Genomic DNA, 17,247 nt, shown 5'->3' with positions numbered 1-17,247 from the left:
ACCATCACAGATACGGTCAGGCTTTTACACACAGTACAAACACCCTTTCATTTAAACACTCACCGATTGAGAACATCCTAGGTGCCCTCCGTAAAGAGCGAACAAAGAATTTATTTTTGCGTGGTTTATCTTACCCCTGAGCCATCGTGAACCCGTGTGATCCAGTTTCCCTTTTTCACAATGTAGTCGTCAGTTAGTCATTTGAATGCGTCTCGATGTGAGCTTATCTGCAATAACACGTTTTTATGCACGGAACAAACGGATGTGGTTCACAAGAACTCTAGCGATGGCTTTTGACTGTTGAGAGGAACTGGCGATATGCATAAACCGTCGTCTGCTACGACCCTTGCGTGACCCTGCTTCCGGGCTTTTCTTTTTTCAAACGTTCACAACTTCGAATTGTACTGATCTTGTCTTGATGAAAAAAGAATTCTTTTGTGATTAAAGAATGTTTGTATAACAAGCTGTCAATTTATCATTTAGATTTTAAAAGTTAGGTCTAGCGCAAAAACGCACCACGGTCCAAAAACATTCTGATAATCATCGATCCACGGCTATCGCCAGTTTACATCGACAGAATGAGACCCGAAGGGAAGTAACTCATTTTTGACCTGAGTTCAGGATGGGTCCAAAAAGTGTCCGAGACAATCTGCAAAATTAATTCTTTAAAAATTGCTCGCTCTTTACGTGGGACACCTAGGATGTTCCCGTTTGGTGAGCGTTCAAATGGAAGGGTGTTTGTACTGTGTATAAAAGCCTGACAGTGTCTGTGATGGTTTACGGGAGGCTTACTGTGCCTTTAATATTTAAAAGATATCAAAGATACACATGACTTTTATCTACAATCATATAGAACGATTTTTTTTTTTAAGAAAAGACTACAGTTGAATTTTTGAAATAAGGATGGATGAATATGCGGTTAGAAATTCATTAATCCTTATTACAAAAATTAACATAAATTCAACTGTAGTCTTAAGTAAACATAACGTTCTATATGATTGTAGATAAAAGTCATGTGTATCTTTGTGCCAAATATCATGCATTTCTGATGTATGATGTCGCTGTAAAACCGTTTCCTAGGAATCCAATATGGCGGCTGTTTCCATAACAACGGCGATTTGTGTCCATTAATATTTACAAATTGTTCATTCATTGTTATAAGTCACTTCAATAACTACCAAGAAAACTAGGTTATTCCATGTATTCTCCAAGTTTAATTTTAGTGCCACACATCGCCTTAAATCAGTGCTGAGCAAAAAGCAAGGTATTTCCCTGTTGCAGATTATACTACGCCTCTTGCTCGTGCAGCCACTTGCTGCAAGTGCCAAAAAAACCCCACGTGTTTAGCAATATCCGCTGCCGCAGTTTGTCGTTAAAAAAAATCTGCCGTCGCAACTTGTCGAAAAATCTGCCTGCCGTGTTTCCAAAATATTGCGAATAGCGCCCAGCCCTGTCAGAAATTGCAGGTATACCTTTTTTTCAAAAACGGCAATCGCAGAGGTTGCATGTTAGGCCACAAGACTTTTTTTCGGCGTTAGGCCAATTTCTGTGCTTTGAAGCTAACAAGGGAAAACTAACTCACACCCTGAAGGTGGTCTTTAATTGAGCCCGAAGTCTACGCGAAGTCTTTTTACCCAAAACTCAGTACTAACGCTCCTTTCTTTCTTTATTTGGTGTTTAACGTCGTTTTCAACCACGAAGGTTATATCGCGACGAGGGAAAGGGGGGAGATGGGATAGGGGAAAAGGGGGAGATGGGATAGAGCCACTTGTTAAGTGTTTCTTGTTCACAAAAGCACTAATCAAAAAATTGCTCCAAGGGCTTGCAACGTAACTAGTACAATATATGACCTTACTGGGAGAATGCAAGTTTCCAGCACAAAGGACTAAACATTTCTTACATACTGCTTGACTAAAATCTTTACAAACATTGACTATATTCTATACAAGAACCACTTAACAAGGGTAATAAGTGAAGAATTTTATGGGTGAGAAAAGGAAAGTAAAAGGACTTTGGGGAGGCAGAAATAAAGAAACAAGAAAAAGATCCTAATTAGGTTCACGGCATCGAGAGTGATGCGACCTTCTCTCAGAAGTTAGTAGAGAAGGCTCCCCCATCCACCACCCGGGGGACGCGCCTCTACGCCAATTAGGGGGCGCGATGACTAACGCTCCGTGCGACCAGCTTCGCGAAGTATACTTCGCGTAGTCGACTTCGCTAAATTAAGGACAGGCTTTACACACTCCGTGAGAGTCAAATCTGGACTGAGAGTCAAATCTGGACTGAGAGTCAAATCTGGACTGAGAGTCACATCTGGACTGAGAGTCACATCTGGACTGAGAGTCAAATCTGGACTGAGAGTCACATCTGGACTGAGAGTCACATCTGGACTGAGAGTCACATCTGGACTGAGAGTCACATCTGGACTGAGAGTCACATCTGGACTGAGAGTCAAATCTGGACTGAGAGTCACATCTGGACTGAGAGTCACATCTGGACTGAGAGTCACATCTGGACTGAGAGTCACATCTGGACTGAGAGTCAAATCTGGACTGAGAGTCAAATCTGGACTGAGAGTCAAATCTGGACTGAGAGTCAAATCTGGACTGAGAGTCAAATCTGGACTGAGAGTCAAATCTGGACTGAGAGTCACATCTGGCAAGTACGTATCGCTGAGCTCAGCAAAATCAACAACACTAGAAATCATGACTAACAATGAAATAAAATAACAGAAACCAACGTGGAGACGAAATCATCAGTGCCGTTCAAACTTACACGACACTGTAGAGGTCGTATTGCTTGAGAAAGAAAAGACATTCTTCATGAAAGAAAGAATGAAAAGAGAGAAAGAAAAGAAATAAGGAAAGGAAAACAAAGGAAAGGAATACATGAATTTTGTTTGTTTGTTTGCTTAACGCCCAGCCGACCACGAAGGGCCATATTAGGGCGGTGCTGCTTTGACATTTAACGTGCGCCACACACAAGACGGAAGTCGCAGCACAGGCTTCATGTCTCACCCAGTCACATTATTCTGACACCGGACCAACCAGTCCCAGCACTTACCCTATAATGCCAGACGCCAGGCGGAGCAGCCACTAGATTGCCAATTTTAAAGGCTTAGTAGGTATGACCCGGCCGGGGTTCGAACCCACGACCTCCCGATCACGGGGCGGACGCCTTACCACTAGGCCACCGTGCCGGTGAAGACAGGAATGAAGAAAACGTGTTCACTATAGTATCTAGTGCATGCGGGGACAATTTTGTTCGACATACACGCTTACACTAGAAGCATCAAATGTACAAGTTTTGACGTAGCCTACTGTTGATTAAACTGCAATTAAACCACTTGGAAAACGCTGATTGTACATACCCAAACACTTCGACACTGCCTCTTTCGTTCTCAGCAGAATCTTTAAACTTTTTGACGACTTCCCTTTGCTGTCGTCTGCGCAAAATATAACTGCCGTTTGACTACTCAACAACAAGTTACTGCCACTGAGTCAAGGCCAGACAATAGGCCTACTAAACAGTTTGTAGCATACACCAACAACTTCCTTGTGTCAACAGATCGTGTCCTTGCTGTTGTAACTTTTCTTTCGTTGCTATGTTAATATCATAGTGTGTTTTTTTCGTAAACAATGGACAGTGAAATTTAAGCCCTAAGTTAACCCTGCAGAAGTGACGTCGCACACTAAAAGAAAAGCGACGGTTCGAGACACTCTGTAGGTGAACCTCACACAGTGCAAACTCGGGTAAATCCCAAATTCTCTATTTATGTCTAACCGACTGACTTTTTATTATCCCGGAATTCATGACGAAGAGAAGTTCTGACTTTCTCAGTGGTTTAAAAGATTTACTCCGAAAATTACAGATATTAAACAATGCCGCAAACAATCATTTTGACAACTGGAGCACAACAAGCAAAGCGTATACACGTGCTATTATAAAGCAATATAATATCTGACTTTCTTATTGAAGCAGAAAATAATTAATTATTTGTAGTCGTGTCATTATTATAGTCGGCGATCCTCAAGGACTTTTTGTTTCTGTAGTAACATTATATAGTAAGTTTGTAAACAGTAGCCATTGACATGATGGAATCCGAGTGAACTGCTAACGATTCAAAGTCAAGAAAATCAAACAGCAAGACAACTGACACAATCCAGGGCTCCCCATAGTGCGCGTCCCTGCGTCCTATACCCACTAGAATCCGAAATCACGTACTAGAAATTCAATGAGGGGGTCCCGGGACGCACTAAATTTCTGTTGTCGTGCGTCCCGTATAGGCCCTACTCTTTTCAGACTGTATAGTCGTCAGCTAAGTCAAAGTGTAAGCACAAATTATGCCAGTTTCACACGGGAACAAAGTTTGAGTGTGTTGCATTTGACAAGGTTTAGTTGAAGTGTCCTCCTCGATTATCCTGGTGATAAAAAAACACACCTTCATATCACATTATTTGCGATCACAAGGCGTTATATATATGTACACAGGGGTTTTGGGGACGCGGATCTCTTGGGATCCTCTAAAACTCCATTTGGACCCTCTAAACATTAACAGTGGGGGTCCCAGGACTCTCTAAACATTAACAGTGGGGGTCCCAGGACCCTCTAAACATTAACAGTGGGGGTCCCAGGACCCTCTAAACATTAACAGTGGGGGTCCCAGGACCCTCTAAACATTAACAGTGGGGGTCCCAGGACCCTCTAAACATTAACAGTGGGGGTCCCAGGACCCTCTAAACATTAACAGTGGGGGTCCCAGGACCCTCTAAACATTAACAGTGGGGGTCCCAGGACCCTCTGGGACGGGCGTCCGTGGGGAGCCCTGCAATCGTTCCATTCTCTCAGAACTTGAATGCTCCGGAAATCCAGAATGTCAAGAATGTCCCTAATCAAACAACAAGGAAGGTGCAGGTTGTCTTATAATTAATGAGAATTAGTATTTCGCTTTTAGTAACTGTAAAATAAAGAGACAGTGTTAGGAAACGCTACCGTTGCTGAGCTTTGGTTCAGTTTTGTGTGTTGCATGTAGTTGACTTATTTGTACTTTGTGGGAAAGTACCGATATTATATTTTGTAAACACAATATTTATGCTTGGACGAGAATGCAGGTGAACTTTCTAGTCCTGTCAAAACAAGTTGTTTACCACGCTGTTTTAGTCGTGAGTTCGTGGCGTTCGTTCGGATTAAGTGCGTCGGCGCTTTTGATGTACGTCATAGAGAATGTCGCTAGTTTAGTCCATGCACGGCTCGTATAATGTAGTTGTATCATGTTCGGTCTGGAATATTCTCGAGATTGAGTATTTACTATATATGCCAGCGCGATTTGTATGTAAAAAAGCTTCTATTTGAGTTCTGCTACGATGTGCAGTTGTATGTATGGAATGCTAAATAAATCCTCGAACTCAATTTGACGAGTTGTTTTCTGTTGCTGCGAAGACGGGCGACGTAGAATAAAAGAACACAACTATACGACATTTGAGAACTTGTGGCAATCTCAAGTGCCGTGTAACAGACAGAGATGCTTCCGGTATGTAATGAAAGAAGACTGTTTTCTCTACTTACACAATCAAACAATATATTTGTATCTTCACTAATCTCAGTTTGACAATGACTGCATGAGACATCGGGGCTCCAAAACCGAGTGCGAAATTCAGTGTCACATCAACTGAAGTAAAGCCAGCTTCTTGAGGTCGAGTACAAATCAACAATGACAGAGAGTATAATTGTTTTCGTCCTGTTACATTAAAACCTTTTTAACTAGGGCTTTTCCCGGGAAATGTGCTGTCATATTAGTGTTTTGATCCATTTTGGATCATTGCGCTACATGGAATCCGGGTTAGTTTCATACACAGTTTAAACTATGATAAAGGCCGGGGAATCAGCACTTAAAAATGATGTTATATGTTAACATTTTGCCAGGGATGCTCATGTTAATTTGCTTATTCCTCGTGACACCCCTCCTGGACAACGATATTTTGAATTTGGTCATAAATACGAAATCACAGGCTCGGCGGTAAAGTTGGTGGTAATGCAGAGACACCATAACGGAAAACCAACCGTGAGCTTTCTTTTAAAACAATATTATTGCATAATTACTGTTTGTGAGGGTAACAGTGGACGAGCAATAAGTTATTCTGTATACGAGAATACAGTGTTCTAGATGGTCGAACGTGTAGCAAAGACATGTACGTCTACGTGTAGATGTCATGTCACCCATGACTCACTTTTTTCTCCAATGTTCCAAATGCATACGTTGTTTTGCTCCCACCAAGACTGCAGATCGTGGCAAACGCGGGACGTAAAAACTAGATTTGATGACGTTACCCGTACACGTCCTGAAAAGTGCTGATCTAGATCTTGCTAATATACGCCCCCAAACGTAAACAAAAAGTGGGCATAAAATGTCTATGGTACAAAAAAACAGCGACAGAAGTCTTTGGCAAAAAATTCTCGTACAGTAGGACACTCTATTTTGCCTCCTTGTGAATCTCTGTCACAGGTAACCATACCGGTTGAAAGGATGTTAAAAAACATAACCTTGTAAATCTAAAGGGCAATGACCCACAGCCTCGTTAACGTACCGTGCGCATTGTGTTTATAGTGGCAAGGTGGAGCGAGTTTGGTGAGTTAGCGTACTTAAAGGGATAGTATCTAAGAAAAGAAAGGACATCAGATAGATTCCACAGTTGTATTACACATTTCTGCATTCCAAATAATGCTACCGCGCAGGAGGACTGCCTCCTGTATGCAAAAGTGAGTGTATTAAAAGTTTAATTAAATTTCGATAAAAATAGACAAAAAAGGGCACTTTTTTTGGGAGTTCGATTGAGTTACTTCCCTTGATGCAATATGGCGAGAGTGTACGCGTTGCTATTTCCAGGTCCGCCGCGTCATAGAGGGTGCTAGCCGTTTAGCTGCCGAAGGACTATCATCGTTCATAGCACTGGAGATGAGCAGCGCGTAGAAGCTTATTCACTCACTTCGATTTAAAAGAATAATCATGACGGGCGAAGTGGCGCAGTGGTAAGAGGTCGGCCTCTTAATCGGGAGGTCGTGAGTTCGAATCCCGGTCGCTGCCGCCTGGTGGCTTAAGAGTGGAGATTTTTCCGATCTCCCAGGTCAACTTATGTGCAGACCTGCTAAGTGACTTAACCCCCTTCATGTGCACACGCAAGCACAAGACCAAGTGCGCATGAAAGAGATCCTGTAATCTATACTGTTCAAAAAAAGAAACGCATAGCTTGTAATATTTGGTTAATTTAGTTATATGGCTACAAGGATATCCACCAAACTGCAGAAAATGTTTATCTCGTCGTCGACCTTTCGTCCATTGCCACAAGTGAGCTCTGCACGTGACGCATGCGTTATCAGTGGCTACAATGTCAAAATTGCTCATTTGGCATGACCACTCGTCATGCTTCAGTGTAATCTCGTGAAACTCGGGGAATGTTGAGCTCTCACCATGTCTTCCAAAACCCATAAAAGCGGATTGTTCGCCACAAAGAAATCAGACGACAATTCAGCGACGAAAGATGGCCCGATTGAGCAGAGAAGACCGCCAAATTGCATTGGGTCGTTTACAAGCAGGCCAAAGTCAAAGTGCAATCGCCAGGCACTTCCACGTGTCCCAGAGCACCATCAGTAGACTGTGGGTCAGGTTTCAAGCCACTGGCTCCGTTGCTGACTTGCCACGAGCGGGAAGACCAAGGGCGACAACTGCTGCTCACGACCGCTTCATACGGCTCCGCCACCTCCGGAATCGTTTCCTGTCGGCCTCATCTTCTGTCCAGGCTCTCCCCGGGCCACACCGATTATCGGACCAGACCGTGCGGAACCGCCTGCATGAAGCTGGTTTGAGAGCTCGCAGACCTCACAGAGGAGCTGTCCTCACCCGCCGCCATCGCCAGAACCGAGTGCAGTGGGGCAACCAGCACCTTCGCTGGACCGTCCGGAATCACTGGAGACACGTGTGGTTCAGCGACGAGTCCTACTTCCTGCTCCAGCGACATGATGGTCGGAGGAGGGTTTACCGGAGAGTAAACGAACGTTACGCGCCCAACTGTGTGGATGAGGCACCCGTTCATGGTGGTGGAGGCGTCATGGTGTGGGGGGCGATCAATACCGCTGGAAGGAGCACCCTGGTGCACGTCCAAGGGCGCATAACTGCCCAGCGATACGTGGAGGAAATTCTGCGCCCACACGCCCTTCCTCTTCTGGCTGACCAGGATGCCATATTCCAGCAGGACAACGCTCGCCCGCACACAGCACGACTCACCACCCAGTTCCTCACCGACCACCATGTCCAGGTGCTTCCCTGGCCATCCATGTCGCCAGACATGAACCCGATAGAACACCTCTGGGATGAATTGGACAGACGTGTGCGCAGGCGAGAAGAAGCGCCAGCAAATCACCGCGATCTATTGCAGGCACTTCAGGAGGAGTGGGACACCATCCCACAGCAAGATATCCGGCATCTGATCCAGTCCATGCCCAGAAGGTGCCGGGCAGTTGTTGCTGCTCAAGGCAGTCACACCCCCTACTGACTTGACAGCCTCGGCACCCAATCGTATTGATTGACTGATTGATTTGAAGATGTAAATGAACTGTGTGTGCATTCAACTGTGTCCATACCAAATTTCAAACAAATAATCTAAATATTGGATTTTCTGTTAATTTTTTCGAAAAATAAAACAAATTTGGCAAGTAGCAACTATGCGTTTCTTTTTTTGAACAGTATATGTCGGAGTTCGGTGGGTTATGGAAACACGAAAATAGCCAGCATGCCTACCCAACGAAAGCGGAGTGAAGCTGACTATTGACTATTCTCTCAGAGTTTAGTTTGGGGAACACACGTCACCAGAATTTCTGGAACGCTGAAGAAGAAGAAGAAAAGAATAATCCTACTTTTGGTGCGATTTTGAGCAAATCGTGCCTTGTGTGTCCAGAATAAGGTGCAGTGGATTCTCCAGATTCATCAAATTAGTCACATTCTCCAGAAAATCCCCCCCAAAATCGGTCAGATTAATACAATCCCTTTCACAAATTTGGACTTTTATGTTATACAATGTACATGTATGCTCCTTAGACTGTGCAGACATACTCTCGTACGCACGTGCGCACGCACACTTACGCAGAATTATGCATGCATACACAAACACACACACACAAACACACACACACAAACACACACATACACACACAAACACACAAACACACAAACACACACACACACACACACACACACACACACACACACACACAAACACACACACACACACACACACACACACACACTCACACACACATGGGTGCAACCTGGAAAATTCCAAAAACCGGCAAAAGTTGGGGTCCAGCTTTTTTAGTATTTAAAATGCCAAAAAAAAACTCTCCTGGAACAAAAACATCGGCAGCCGATGAAACCAAAAACCGGCTGCCGGCGTGTAGCCGGCAGAGTTGCACCCATGCACACACACACACACAACAGGGAGAGACACAAACACATACACATACACAGACTAGTGACAAACAGCTAGATACCGACAGGCAGACAGACATACCAATAGACAGATTGACAGACAAGCTTTGAACAGACAGACATAGACACAAAGAGAGAGCATGCGCTGGTCAAAGGCCGAATTAAGCCTTGTATTCCAACAAACAAACACACATATTTTTAATAAATCAGACGCGCAAAGTCGAAAAGACTCACCAACACGTCCAACATCCAAGGCAATCATACAAAGACTAAACGAATTTGAATGTTTTCAATAAAATACAAAACCGGTGTAGGATCCGGTCCGGTCCCCCCTCTGAAGTAGTCCCCCGGGGGACCAATTCGTGGCAAAAACTGCTCTATAATGATCCCCCCTTAGACATCCAGCCTCGTTTTTCTTAGGCATTCAAGCCGTTTTCAATCTATATCTTCGTCCGGTATTATGTACAAACACTGTACATGAGGAAGACGTGGAACTTGCGAAGAAAATGCGAAAAAGTGTTTGTGGGTTATCGTCCCTAGTTACATGCTGGCGGCGAAAACAAAATGGCGGATCGCGTAGGTACCGATCGCGTGCGAGGTGGTGGTAAATTGTGCTCGGCTTTTTGTTGCAAGAACGCCCGTTACAAACAGAGCTGCTTCGGGAAAACTTTCCACAAGTTCCCTAAAGAAGAAAAAAGGTGGGTTGTGCAGTGATTATTTCATCAGGTTTACCTTCTTCAGAATGAGAATGCCATTGAATGGCTCGAGTCAACTCACTCAGTAGACTACAGCGTCAGCGAGTACTTACAACTGTGATCGAGTGTGAGTCAGCAGTCAGTACAAAACAACCCGTGGGCATATTTGCCGAATACTTTATCAAACCTTGCTTACGGGAAAACTACAGTACAAAAGTACATCACTCATCCGTTTTGCGTTCAGGCAGAGCGTTAGATTTAGACTGAAGATCTGATTTAGCTTTTTTTGTCTTTCCTTTTTGCTTAGTTTAACAATAACATTGTTGTTTTTATTGTCAAACTAGGTGCAGAATATGGATGCAATTCACAAGGCGAGAGGACTTTGAAAAGCTGCAGCCAGCTGATGTTCAAGGTCTCAAGCTTTGTACTGATCACTTTGAGGCCAACCAGTAAAACAATCCTGCAGAGAGGATCACTTGTGTGGAATGCTGTCCCGACATTGTTTGCAGTGCCCAATCCACCACCGAAGGTTATTTATTTATTGGTTTTAGGTTTTTGCAAACCAAAGAAGCACACTATTAAATGCAGGTTGAGTAATGACAAGTTTGAGGCTGATAAGAATTGAAAAAAACAGCATTGTTCCCATCAAATAATGCCTGTTTGCATTTAGCGCAAAAAAATTATAAGGCCAACAAAAAAAAGTTACTTATTTTGGATCGACGTCTTGATTATGATGATATGATGAACTTATTTTGCAAAAAAACAGCCCCAAATGGCAAAAAAAAAGTATAGCGTCGGCGTCAACAACAAAAAAGTTGTATGTTTCTGGTCACCTGACCCTACCTATGTTTTCCCGACGACCCTAGACTTTTTTTTTTGCATTTTCAAAAATAAAAGGGGTATTCGAAAATCAATTGTTTTCCTGTTTTTCAACAAAATAAGTTAAAAAGATGGTTTAAAAAAAAAAGTTTAGAAAAAAAATCTCCACCTTTAGTCATGTTAGGCCACAAAATAAGTCTGTTTAAGGTAACATAGGCCCCCCAAAAATAGCGTCGGTAGGTCGGCTTTTTATTTTTGTATTTTAGCCATCTGAATATTTTAATTTTATTTTTTAATGCCCCCAAAAAGTCTAGGGCCGGTGGGAAAAAAATAGGGTCGGTCCGGATACCGTAAACAGATTATTTTTTGTTTTGCCTTACCAGAAACATACACTTTTTTGTGTGGCCTAAGACCAATGCCATGAAATTGGGAGAATTGTTTCATTGTGACTGGGTGTTGGTTGTGAGTTTGTCAGTTAAAGAGCTGTGCATTTGCAGGTTGCTAGTGGGAGGAAGCCACCATCGCAAAGGGTAGCTACAAATGAAGCCAGCACCGACCTGTCACCTGATGCACAAATTGTTCAACCAGGTAAGAGATTTTTAACCATGTAGAACACCCTGACATCAAAAAATGTTTAAACCCATCCATTACATAGTTGATAATTGCTGTATAGGGTGACGGGCGCTGTGGCGGGGTGGTAAGACGTCGGTCTATTAACTCGGAAGGTCGAGGGTTCGAATCCCGGTCGCGGCCGCCTGGTGGGTTAAGTGTGGAGATGTTTCCGATCTCCCAGGTCAACTTATGTGCAGACCTGCTAGTGACTTATCCCCCTTCATGTGTACACGCAAGCACAAGACCAAGTACGCACGAAAAAGATCCTGTAATCCATGTCAGATTTTGGTGGGTTTTAGAAACACAAAAATACCCCGCATGCTTCCTCCGAAAGCGGCGTATGGCTGCCTAAATGGCGGGGTAAAAACGGTCATGAATACACGTAAAATTCCACTTGTGCAAAAAAAAATTAGTGCACATGGGAGTTTCAGCCCACGAACGCAGAAGAAGAAGAAGCTGTATAGGGCAGATGCATGGATGGATGAAATTGTACCTGTAGTTCCCACACGTAAAGATGGGAAACATATCCTGTTAGAGGCATGGTGTAACAAGAAACAATTAAGTGGCTCTATTCCCAGCTCCCCCCCCCCCCATTCCCCGTCGCGATATAAGCTTCGTGGTTGAAAACGACGTTAAACACCAAATAAAGAAAGAAAGAAAGAGGCATGGTGTGTGAGGAGTTTACCTGATACTGTTGTCCTAATCAATCAATCAATATGAAGCTTATATAGCGCGTATTCCGTGGGTACAGTTCTAATGGCCTCACCCATTCAGTACCAAACAAGGTCAATTCCATCATTGTTCCACATCGTATCCATAGTTGCTAATAGTAATACACTTCATTTCTGGCCTGCCTTCCTACGCTATTGTTTATTTTCATTTTGTGATTTAATTACACGTGTTTTAATTTCTTCCAGGTTGTAACTTGTTATGGTTATGTTATTTTATGTGTGTTTTGTGTGTGTGTTTTCTTTTTTAGATGACATTCAGGCGATCCTGGAGGACATAGGATGTAAAGCATCAAAGTCGTCATCCTCCCCATCCCCTCGTGAAGCGGAACTTCGGCAGAAGGTCAACAAACTGAGGAGCAAGGTTTTCCGATTAGAAAAGAAAACGATGGAACCCCGTGTAAAACGAGCGAGTAAATTAGCCAAGCCTCCCAAGAAAGACTTTGTAATAGAACAGTTGTCTCATATATTATCAGGCGAGGCGAGCTATTTTGCCATTTATGCCTGTTACATATTTACCGGTTATCTGCTGCTGTGTCCAATCCTGGCAGAGACGGGAACGCATGTTACCAAGGAGCCGAAGGAGAGTCAATGAGATGAGAGAATGTGATTAACAATTGCCAACTCTCTCCGTACAAAGAGGGTCCAAAATTGTATCAAAATATAGATGGTAGGGAATTCAAAATAAAAAAAGACAATAGACAAAACATGTACTTCGGCTCATAGAGCCTTCTTTAATTTTTGACTCATTAAGTCCATGCTCCGAGAGTCCTTTTTTTAATTTTGAATTGCCTACCATCTATATTTTTATACATTTTCAAAAAGATTCAACAGTCACCTTCCGTTATTCTTGAACTTGGCTATCCCAGCCTTACCTCAACATTCGATATTCCTGTGATATTTTTGACGTAAAATCAATTTTTATTGTAAAACTCTTCGGCAAGAGGATTGGTCCAAGCAAACAAATAATAAACTTGTTTACAAAAACTGTATACATGTATTTAGTTAATACCCCAAAAATTGTATAGTATATACAAGATTTTTACTGATATTTCCGATCAATTGCCTATGGTTTTATTTACCTAAAAGATTCAAACATCACACCTATGACTCATGGCTATTTTTATGGGGGGAGTAGCATCCCTGGTGTGTTGTTTGTGATGTACCTTTTAGTCTGTTCACAGTAACATAGGCACACAAAAAGAGGGTCGGTAGGTCGGCTTTTCTTAATTTTTTTTTTATAACCATCTTTTTAAATTATTTTGCAAAAAAACAGGAACAAAATTGATTTTTTTTCTTTGTTTCTTTTTCTCCAAATGCCAAAAAAAAAAAGTCTAGGGTTGGCGGGGAAAAAATAGGGTTGGTCGGGATACCGTAAACAGACTATTTTGCTTTTTTGCCTAAGCAATGACTAACAAACTTTCTTTAGGGTCTGACATTGTATATACTATACAATTTTTGGGGTATTAACTAAATACATGTATACAGTTTTTGATTCCTTTTATACTTTTTCACAAATTAGCCCCCCCCCCCCCCCTTTTTTTTTTTGTAGTCTGCCCTGGGGGTGGGAGGTCTCCTAATTTCGGTTTCTAGGGTCACCTTATGCTTCCCCATGAGCTGAGAACTTAATTAAAATGGGCCTCGATTTTTTTATTTGTATTTTGTAATTGTGCCTTTGTCCAGTCACATGATTTCACTTTGTACTTAAAAACTTGGCACTGTCATCATTTATTGCTATTTATTGTTCAGTTGTTCAGTATTTATTGCTATTGGGCATCAGTTGTTCAGTTGCCCTCTTTCGAATGAGCCATGCATGCATTATGGATGTGTTTAGCGAATTGGGATACCCAAAGCAATGTAAAAGAAGAAACAATGTGAAGCAAACATATAGCACCAAATAAAATAACCGAATCAGAATGGAAACTTCTTCAGTGTATGTGTGTGTGTGTGTGTGTGTGTGTTTGCTGTTTTAAATACCGAAAATGTGAAAATAAAGCAAGTCACAGCATGAGAAAGATCGACTGTACTAGTCATGACAAAGCAGGAGACAGCCTGATCAGCATGTAGAAAAGGGGAATAACTCGTATTTAGCCATTCTCATTTCTAAGCATGCCCAATGAGGAAGTTATCCTTCTTCCCATTGTAGTTTCTTTGTTATGTAGTGCACAGACAGCAATCTCTTTGTTTGACTATATTTTGCAGAAAATAAAATAGATCTGATTTATAATGCCGTTCAAAAGAAACATCACATGAAATAAAATGGATAATAAATAAATACTGATAAGAAGAAATGAAACCAGTCTCTGATTCTTTCCTTTCTTTTCTCTAAAATTGCTGGTAACATTACTAACATTGTAACAAGAAAAACGAGGCTGGATGTCTAAGGGGGGACCATTATAGAGCAGTTTTTGCCACGAATTGGTCCCCCGGGGGACTACTTTAGAGGGGGGACCGGACCGGATCCTACACCGGAGCCAGTCTTTACACAAACCAAGATGACAGCTGATGTAAGGGAAGAAGGAAATCCTGGGTTGCTATATATGATAATAACTACAAAATGTGTGGCACACCAAACAGGGACATTTATTAACGTTGTGATTCGTTCTGCGTAACACACAAAGTTTTCGGAAACTTGAACCCCAAAATAGACTCACAAATCAAAAGCACGATCTAACACCCACTGCTGTATCCGTATAAACATATGAAAGTGTATATTATGAACAGTTTTCTTTCACATTAGAATTAAACAAGGAACAACGCTGATAAGAAGGAGCAAAATCAGGAGAATTCGCCTAGAGATCACGTTATAATGACGACATGTTCTAAGTTTTCTAGATATTTAAATTTTCCCCCTGAATGGTTTTTGCCCGGTATGCAAGGGACGAGGTTAAAGACTTTAGTCGAGAATAAACTTAGTTGAAGGTAGTTTATCCCGGACTATGCACTCGACCGACCAAGGAAATCCATCAAGAATCACTTCTTAACTAAGGGATTCTTCTTTTCATCATAAGAACGTTTATCGCCGATTTATATAACAACAAGAAGGGCAAAGCCCATACGACTCACATGCTTTACACATTTTTCCTACCAAAATACATGTGACCTTGACCCAAGGTCAAGGTCATCCAAGGTCATGCAACACAAAGCTGTTAATTCAAGACATAGGAAGTACAATGGTGCTTATTGGCTCTTTCTACCATGAGATATGGTCACTTTTAGTGGTTCACTACCTTATTTTGGTCACATTTCATAAGGGTCAAAGTGACCTTGACCTTGATCATATGTGACCAAATGTGTCTCATGATGAAAGCATAACATGTGCCCCACATAATTTTTAAGTTTGAAACAGTTATCTTCCATAGTTCAGGGTCAAGGTCACTTCAAAATATGTATACAATCCAACTTTGAAGAGCTCCTGTGACCTTGACCTTGAAGCAAGGTAAACCAAACTGGTATCAAAAGATGGGGCTTACTTTGCCCTATATATCATATATAGGTGAGGTATTGAATCTCAAAAACTTCAGAGAAAATGGGAAAAATGTGAAAAATAGCTGTTTTTTAGGCAACATTTATGGCCCCTGCGACCTTGACCTTGAAGCAAGGTCAAGATGCTATGTATGTTTTTGGGGGCCTTGTCATCATACACCATCTTGCCAAATTTGGTACTGATAGACTGAATAGTGTCCAAGAAATATCCAACGTTAAAGTTTTCCGGACGGACGGACGTCCGGACGGACGTCCGGACGGACGTCCGGACGGACGGACGGACGGACGACTCGGGTGAGTACATAGACTCACTTTTGCTTCGCATGTGAGTCAAAAAACACACACACAAAATTTTAAAACAATTATAAAAGAAAAAAAGAAAGCTAGGAGGTACATAAATCGTGTGAATTAAGAGGCTTATGAGATATTTTGCTGGTGAAGCTATTTTCCTAAGAACTATGTATTACATCTGGGAGAGAGACTTGTCTTTTCCTTGCTGTGGTTGCTTCCCAAAACTTGTTTGATAAGCTAAAGTTAAAAGACTTCAAACCAACCAGATGTTTCAATGATAAAACAAAAAATAATGAGATAATAAACATTACAACTAAATTGGCTTTGCTCGCTCTTCAGTATTTTTAAGGACATGACAGGAACGAATATAAATAAGTTGATGTCAACCGTGTGTGAGTGTGTGTGTGAATGTGTGTGTGTGTGTGCGTGTGTGTGTTTGTGTGTGTCAGTGTGTGTGTGTGTGTCTCGCAGAGAGAGACAGAGACAGACAGACAGACAGGCAACAGACAGACAGACAGAGACAGACAGAGAGACAGAGACAGAGACAGACAGACATACAGGAAGACAGAGGGAGAGAGAGACGGAGAGATAGAGACAAAATGTTACGACAGCCAACCGGCAGACAGCGACAAAGCCAACCCAGACACACAGATCGACAAACAGAAAGAGTGAATACTATTGGAGAGGGAGGAGGTGGTGAGAACAAAGCAGATACGTACGTACCGATAGTCTAGTTCCTTTTCTTTTCCTAGACAAGCTGAACGCGTTGGAAAAAACTATACAACTAATTTCACACCGTTCTTCTCAGTGCAGGTTTTAGTCCGTGAGCAGGAAGACATATTCTAACTATGGCAGCTACAAGCTGATAACACAGCACGATACACTGTGACAAGCTGAATGTTTTCAGTGTAAAGACTGCGACTGCTCGTTGTAAAGAAGACTTGAAAAACGTATTACTGTAAGCCAACGAGGAAATATTAGAAGAGACCCTACACAATGTTCAAGAATGTCCGTGCAGCAACCGGAACTATTTTATGTTGTCTCGTCTATTGCGTTATAAAGGTCGCACTTGTTTAAAATCGCAGCTGTGCAAACTAAGTTCTTTGTGATGTAATGAGATTCGCAGTGGAATGAAGAT

The 17,247-nt window shown here is 42.2% G+C and overlaps 2 protein-coding genes and 1 long non-coding RNA gene across 4 annotated transcripts in view; 1 reads left to right on the top strand and 2 right to left on the bottom strand.

Annotated features, from left to right (window-relative positions):
• LOC138947263 (uncharacterized) overlaps positions 1-17,077 on the bottom strand; it is a 22,454-nt gene extending 5,377 nt beyond the window's left edge. The window contains exon 1 of one of the 2 annotated variants that reach the window (XM_070318701.1): positions 16,833-17,077. The gene's annotated coding sequence lies outside the window, so the exon portion shown is untranslated. Of the gene's footprint in view, positions 1-3,370; positions 3,570-16,832 lie in introns of those variants that run through there. The other variant, XM_070318702.1, reaches the window with a different exon arrangement.
• Positions 2,223-6,593, bottom strand: LOC138946532 (fibrinogen-binding protein-like). The gene is made up of 2 exons (XM_070317974.1): positions 6,585-6,593; positions 2,223-2,624 (listed from the first exon to the last, which is right to left on the bottom strand). Exons 1-2 carry the CDS (start codon positions 6,591-6,593, stop codon positions 2,223-2,225), a joined length of 411 nt encoding a protein of 136 aa, XP_070174075.1.
• LOC138947262 (uncharacterized) lies at positions 10,333-13,437 on the top strand. Its single transcript, XR_011449606.1, has 3 exons — positions 10,333-10,702; positions 11,490-11,580; positions 12,584-13,437. It is a non-coding gene; the product is annotated as an uncharacterized lncRNA (long non-coding RNA).
• Positions 17,078-17,247: the final 170 nt, after the last annotated feature.

This window comes from Littorina saxatilis, linkage group LG14 (genome assembly GCF_037325665.1).
Source record: "Littorina saxatilis isolate snail1 linkage group LG14, US_GU_Lsax_2.0, whole genome shotgun sequence".
Lineage (NCBI taxonomy): Eukaryota > Metazoa > Mollusca > Gastropoda > Littorinimorpha > Littorinidae > Littorina > Littorina saxatilis.
Note: the sequence above shows the minus strand (reverse complement) of the source record. Positions and strands in the feature narration are given on the sequence as shown.